Source organism: Leptonotus elevatus, chromosome 7, assembly GCF_054856555.1.
Source record: "Leptonotus elevatus isolate MCC_2025b chromosome 7, RoL_Lele_1.0, whole genome shotgun sequence".
NCBI classification, from domain to species: domain Eukaryota; kingdom Metazoa; phylum Chordata; class Actinopteri; order Syngnathiformes; family Syngnathidae; genus Leptonotus; species Leptonotus elevatus.
In genome coordinates, this window is record NC_141245.1 from 1,144,520 (window position 1) to 1,152,308 (window position 7,789).

At 46.5% G+C, this 7,789-nt stretch overlaps 1 protein-coding gene across 1 annotated transcript; it reads right to left on the reverse strand.

The window, feature by feature from the left end:
- Positions 1 to 242: 242 nt before the first annotated feature.
- On the reverse strand, positions 243 to 1,319 carry LOC147170344 (uncharacterized). The gene is given in 1 exon segment (XM_086080650.1): positions 243 to 1,319. A coding segment is annotated over 1 exon segment (1,077 nt).
- Positions 1,320 to 7,789: the final 6,470 nt, after the last annotated feature.

The following is a 7,789-nucleotide window of genomic DNA, read 5'->3' on the forward strand; positions in this document are numbered from 1 at the left end:
ATCCACTGCAAAATGGCGGGCCGAAATAGCCGCCACGTAGACCTTGATCGTAGAAGGGGAACGCCCCTTATCGTAAACAGATCGGAGGAATTCCAGCACAGTGGGAATAGGGCACGTCACGGGATCCCTCCTGCAATTTGCACACCGCTCCGTTAACAGCTTACACCTGTTAGCATACAGTGAACGAGTGGACGGAGCCCTGGCATTAAGGATTGTATGCTGAACAGAGGACGAGCACTCAGTCAGCAATGGGTCTCGACCCTCAGCGGCCAGACACACAGATGGAGTCGGCAGGGATCGGGATGCCAAATCTGACCGCGCTGTTGGGACAGCAGATCCAACCGAATGGCCAGGATCCAAGGTTCGGAGGAGCAGAGACTGTGTAGGAGAGGGAACCAAGTCTGGGCTGGCCAAAGAGTGGCCACCAGCAATAACGAGTGACCCTCCAGAAGGACCCTCTGAAGGGTCAGATGAATGATGGGAAGAGGTGGGAAGGCATACAGAAGGCCCCTTGGCCAGGGGTGTGCCAGAGCATCCTGTCCAAGTGTGCTGCTCTGTTCCCTCAGGGAAAACCAGAGGGGACAGTGAGTGGACTCCTCGGAGGCAAAAAGATCTACCGTCGCCTTTCTGAAGCGATTCCAAATGGCGTTTACCATCTCCGGGTGGAGACGCCAATCCCCCTGAAATGGACGATGGCGGGAGAGGGAGTCCGCCGAATGATTGGCAATGCCCGGGAGAAACATGGCCCTCAGGCTGGCAAAATGGGGGGCGGCCCATCTGAGAAGCCTTCGTGAGGCCCGTAACAACTGAGCGGATCTCGTCCCGCCCTGATGATCGATGTGATACACAGTGGACGTGTTGTCCGAATGTACCAGAACATGGCGCTCTGCCACAAAGAGCAGAAAATGGATAAGGGCCAGATGCACCGCCCGCAGCTCCAGCACATTGATGTGCTGCGACCTGTCCCCTGCAGATCACCGGCCTTGAGTCGTCCTGTGTTGTCAAACAGCACCCCAGCCACTTAGGCTGGCATTGGTGGTGACAACTTCGTGAAGTGTGGGTACCACCCCCAACGGGACTCCCGCTGACAGAACAGACCGGCAACCCCAAGGTGCGGGAGCACGCATGAACCGACTGGACACTCGGAGACGCCTCCGACGCTCCAGCAGCGGGTTGAGCCGGAAGCGGAGCAGCCACCGTTGCAATGGACGCAGCGATAGCAGGCCCAGTGGCACAAGTGCCGTCAGGGACGTTAACTTGCCCAGCAGACGCAGAAAAAGGACATAAGGTACGGAAGAGAGCGATAAGGCGTAGCACATCGTCGACCCTCTGTGGGGATGGTTGAGCAGTCATGGAGGTGGTGTCCAATCACACTCCGATGAACAGAGTCCGCTGAGCGGGAACAAGAAAGGACTTCTCCAGGTTGACCTTGAGTCCAAATCGTGACAAGCTGAAGTGTGCGTGGATGTGTCTCGGATTGCCTGGCCCCTGGACGGTGCGCATATCAGCCAGCCGTCCAAGTAGGGGAGCACCTTCACGCCCCTCGATTGCAGGGGAGCAAGTACCACCTTCACTACACATGTGAACTGTCCGAATGGGAGTACTCTGAACTGCCAGTGGCGACCCTTGTAGGCAAAGCGGAGAAATTTCCCGTGCTGATGAGCAATAGGGACGTGGAAGTAAGCGTCCTTCAAATCGATTGACGTGAACCATTCCCCTCAGGCGATCGTCCTCAACACGGCTGACGTAGTCAGCATGCGGAAGGGCAACACCTTGAGGTAACGGTTGAGACCTCTCAGATCCAAGATAGGGTGAAATCTTTTTTGGTATGAGGAAGTAGGGGGAGTAGAATCCCCCTGGATGAGCCAAGGGATCCACTGCTTCGATAGCGGACTTGGCGAGGAGGGTCACTAGTTCTTGATCTAGAGCCAGCACCAATTCCAGATCGCTGATGACAGTCTCTCTGACCCGGCTGGAGAGAGGGGGCCGGCGTCGGAACTTAATCCTGTACCCATGAGACAAGGTTGTCAGCACCCATGGGTCCGAAAAGAGGGCAGCCCAGTAATGGAGCTGGCGACAGGAAAAGTAACCGACTGCACGCCCCTCGGGCTCAGTCCCTGGCCCTCCTGAATTTAGGGGTCCGGGAGGGACGGGGCGTGTGAAGCTCGGGGCTGACCCCGCCCTCTGCCAGAGGGACGGACGTCACGGAAATCCGTGACCTGTCCCTGCGAGGGACGACGAGGCCCGTATCCTCCCGTAGGTCGAAAGGGCTGCACATTACGTGACAGAGGGGCGGCCGGGAGAGCAGCTCTGCTAAATTTTTATGGAGCATAGGGCCTGGCAAGGCGAGCGAACTTACGCCTTGCGTCATCAGCACGCACTGTGCGCTCCAGCCTGCCAGTTGCTGCAGAACCGAACACATGACCCGGTACTACAGGGAGGTGACGCAGTTCCTTCCGGGAGGGCTCACGCAAGGAAGACTGAGCCAACCAGACCTGACGGCGCGCCTGGATGAGCAAAGACATACTATGGCCATGCTCCCTCGAAAGGAAGGATAAATCCCTCAGTGCCATGTTACAGAACGATGTAGCCTCATCCACTACGTTGTCTCTCAAAGCTGCGGAGAGAGCCAGTAGGAGATGCGCCTGTGCGTTGGCCAAGCGTGCTACCACTACTACCGCCGCGTTGTAAGATTTAATGACCAGTTCATCCATCAAGCGGCACTGAGGGCTAGGGCACCTCACAGCTTCCCTAAGGGCTTCCTCCGGGGAGACGATGAGTGAGGCCACCGAATAGTCAACATTAGGCATACTGTCCAAACCAATAGGATTAAGACACCGCATGTTTGCCAGAGAACCGGCCGTCCGCTGGGAGCCGAGGAGTTACACTAGAGTTGTACCAGCAAGAATGAAGGTCTGTCAAAAAAAGATGAGATTCCAGGATACAAAAAGACTCGGCTGAGTAGACCATCGGAGAGAGGCCACACTCAGGCTGGGGCTGAGAAAAACCAGACTTGTCCAACTTTAAACGTTGGAAAGCGCTAAAAGCATAACAGAACGCACCAAATCCGCTACAGCTGAAAAATGGTCGGATGGAGGAGAAGAATATGAATATGGCCCAGAATCCCGTATGGCGACGTCATCCTCAGAGACGTCGTCCGCCAGGGAGGGCAATTGGAGTGTTGCATCCGGCATGTCTACCTCTGCATCGGGCAACGCCACTGATGAGGCCTGAGAAGCATTAGGGTTTTGATTACCCAACTGAGTCTGCATAGCCATCACACATGCCTGCAAGTGGCTCAACTGTAGTTCTTGTTTTAATTTTACCCAGGGCCGGCCCAGGGCATAGACAAACTAGGCGGTTGCTTAGGGCGCCATCTAGTGAAGGGGGTGCCAAATTTCAGGGCAAAAAAAAAAGATAAAAATTATTTTTCCCCCTCAGGTTTTCTAAAATAAAATATGTAAATGACAAAAATAATAGCAGGGTCATTTACCTGCTATTATTTTTGTTTTGCATTTTTGTATTGCAGAATTGCGTTGCTTTATTGTGCTATTATAATATAGTTGATACTTTTATTTTGAAGGATACAGGTAGTAACTGACTTAAGTAACCGATGTACTGCCAGTGCCATTAGTAGCGCCGTCTACTAAGTGCAGAGAAGACGTGTGCGCGCCACAGGAAATCAGAGAAAATTGAAGTTTACAACTAATTCAGTGAACGATTCTTTAGCACCTGGCTGAGAAGGGAACACACATTAAAACAAAGACACTGGGCAATGCTCACTGGAGCACGAACACTGGATATTGCATATACACTCGATGGATCAAGTACAGAAAAAGAAGACATGTTGCTGACTGACAAATATAGAGGTGAGGTGCTGGTAACCTCTACCTCTCAAAAAGACAAGAAAAAAATCAAGATAAAAAATGATGATTGAGATGATTCCTAACTGCAACTTAACGAGGAAATCAGGACTTGAAAAGAACGTGCGACAACACATTGATTGCACTTCATATAAATATTCAAGTATCTCGGGGTCTTGTTCACGAGTGAGGGTAGGTTGGGAGATCGACAGGCGGATTGGTGCAGTGTATGCAGTGATGCAGACTTTGTATCGGTCTGTTGTGGTGAAGAAGGAGCTGAGTCAAAAGGCAAAGCTCTCGCTTCATCAGTCGATTTACGTTCCTACCCTCACCTACCTCACCGAAAGAACAAGATCCCGGATACAAGCGGCCGAAATGAGTTTCCTCCGCAGGGTTTCCGGGCTCTCCCTTAAAAATAGGGTGATAGACTCGATCATCCGGGAGGAGGTGTTGAGCCGCTACTCCTCCACATTGAGAGGAAACGGTTGAGGTGGCTCGGGCATCTGGTTCGGAACCTTCCAAGGCATGTCCCACCGGCGAGAGGCCCCGAGGACAATCTAGGACAGGCTAGAGAGACTATGCCAACTTGGGATCCCGTCTGAGGAGCTGGTTGAAGTGGCTGGGAAGAGGGAAGTCTGGGCTTCCCTGCTGAAGCTGCTGCCCCCACGACCCGACCCCGGATAAGCGGTAGATGATGGATAGATGGATGTTTCTGGCCTTTTGACTTTTCCTGTGTCTGTATGTATATTAGGGTGCATCAAACCCCCTATTTTTTTGCAAAGTGTTTGCTTTTTACTTGTTCCTAGGCTATTTATTTTCCTTTTAGTGAAAAAGTAACTTCTTCAAAATTGTATCAACAATTTTTTCATTTAGGTGGGCCGTTGAGCGTTTGAAAATTTGACTTCTAAGGCTGCCGAATTTGACAGGTTCAAAAATCCAAAGTAAATAACCAAAAAAGGGCAACGTTTTATCGAAGGTATCAAGGTATGATATTATTATTAAATGCAGCTTGCTCAGTTGTAGTGATGCTCATTATTGTCATAACATGAACTAATTTTAGTGGCTGAAGAATGTTTTGAGAAATAAATACTAATTTCCAGTGCGGACAGTGAAATTGTAACTTTTGACTATTTAGTATTTGAAGATACAGGGGTTGTATTATCTCTGAAAGAAGGACTAGGATCACCAGAGGCAGATACCGGTACTGAAACATTTACTTGTTCAATATGAGGTGCAGATGACATATCGCACACATCACTGACCTCTGTATCACTGCTATCACTGAACTCCTGAAAACTAGTACATGGCTCTGATGTTGCCTTGCTATTTTTATGACGCCTTAATTCTACTTTTATGAGTTCTTCACTCCTCTGAATTCAGGCAACACCTTGTCGCTGCATGTGTCCAAATGTAGCAGTAAAATGTTACTGTAAAAACAGCAAGTTTTCAAGACTTTTATGGGCTTCTCTGCATTTGCTGGCCACAAAAGATGCTCCCGAATTTGTTATTGTCCACACAGTTGGACAATGACAGTTTGTGCATTCTCTCACATTAAATTTTTAAATACACCTTTTTTGAAGGAGATACATCATACATTGCAGTACTTGTCTCTGTGTTGGGAGCCATGAAGAGTTATATGAGAATCATTTACAGTTATGGCAGTCCCTAGTCTAAAGATGGACTTTGCTTTACGTGTTCCAAGATGTGATTGAGGTGTACTAGCGGGGCAGACTGGGGGGAAAAAGTGACCCGGGAGTTAATGACAGACCAGCCCACACATGTATTGTGGGGAGCCAGCCAGCATGCAATATGTGTTTCGCGCTAATATAATTATTATTATTTTTTTTTTAACCAGAATTCACTGTAAGTAGAATATCACGTGACTAAAACCATAAAACAGGCTTCCTGTATATGCCGCAATATCTAACAAGACAGCGGGTTAATGACTATATTGTTGGAACCTTTTAGTGCTTGTAGAAGTGATTCAAGGTGCATGGAAACTCATTTACAGCGTATAGAGTACTTACTGTAGCATTCCATAAAAATGGAGGAGGCCGAACTGAAGTGGTTGCTGGAGTCATACAGTCATGGAAGAAAATAAGACCTCCTTGATTTTTTCAGTTTCTTGTTCATTTTAATGTATGGTACCACTAAAGGTGTATCAAGTCACAGAAACAGACAATGTCCTCCCTGCAGCCCCGTCTGGAACATGCATGTTGGCGTATGTGGGTGAGAGACAACAAAATATGTTGTGTACTGTAGCATGTTATACTGACACATCCTGTGCTAAGGTTACTGATTAAAACAAACAGGTCACATTTCAATTGTTAGGTCAATAGTTTGCAAGAGACATGTCTAATATAAAGACTGATGAGTAGGAAAGTCACATAGTAATAAAAGCAATGTGAGTAACCATATTATTACTTCACTCTAATATACATTTTTGCAGCAGCTCACTTTTCTTTGCAACACCATCTATGATTTTGTTGCTATCCAATATGTTCAAAACATCTGTTTGTGTAGCCATGAGCATAAAAGTGCTGTTGAGAAAGAGAGCTCCTGAGCCTGTTTTTGATTAACTTCAAGATTGAAAAGCTTCTCTCACATGCTACTTGTGTGACAGACAGGGTGATCTGATAAGCATCTGCGACGAGGTTGTTCTGCCTCAGAACATTGTAGCAACATTGTTTGCAGTCCTTGCAAGATGAGCACTTTTTGTTTACTATCTCCACCTCATCTTCGGCACCCTATGGGCCATCCTCTGTTATTTTTCATGTGTATTCCTCAAATACCGATGTTTATAGCCTCTTCCACTGTCCTGCCAGACTGATGATGAGCTCATTCTGAAAATTGGCCACTGTTGCTCTGTCATCAAATGGCAGCAAACACTTGCTCAACTTTTGTAGTGCTGCCTCTAGGAAATCACCAGCAAAAGCTGTTACCTGATTGGAGTTCTTTGGGTCCAGAAGTGCCAAATCAGCATACAAAGTGCCAATTTTGAGGAACCGCTGGTGGATGCTCCTTAAAACTTGGGATGTTACCACTTTTTTTTAAACCTATACCAATACTCAAATCTTCAGTACTCACCGATACCAAGTGCCGATACCATTAGTACTTATGATACATAATTAAAAAAACAAAAACAAAAACAATGACAGATTTTTTTTAAAGACCAATTATAGCAAATTTCCTTAAAATTGCTTGAAATTAATGGCAATTATATTCTTTCAATTTGCTCATAACAATTATTTTGCATAAAGCACACAAAATGAATTTTAAAAAATAGATAAATAAAATTAAACAAATAATCCAGTGGCCAGGGAAAAAAAAGTCCCAATCAAAATATGTGGTTGTAAAACTTCCTTTTAAGGAATACAGTAGGGCTGCAACTATCAAGTATTTTAGTATTCGAATACTCAACTGAAAATTCTATAGAGAACTCAAGTACACGGATAAAATATATTTTTGCTTGGACAAAGAGTAAGTACACAACAAAGAAAAAATAAAGACATTTTCACTTAATAATGAAGTTGGCTCAATGCTTTCCTTTTTATTTTTAAATCAACAGTTTCTTTTTTCAAATTGTACAATTACATTATACACCAGAGTAGTGATCATGCATTTATGAATTTGGAGCAGTTGATCAGTAGGCCTGATAAGGCAAATTAAATAGGGTATTTTTAAGGCATTTTATTTTTTCACGTTACAGGTTAAAAAACAAACATACCTTGTGATGAATGTAGCTTGTGATGAATCTGTAGACATGAAACACATTAGCTACTCGAGTATTGCCCTACAGTGACGTGGCAGCCTTCACATCACGCTAAAATAACATAGGGCCTATTATACAACATATTCATGCATCGTGTCATTCGCTCCATTCATGGTGCATTGGGCGCAAATGCGGAAAATTACCCCACACCAGC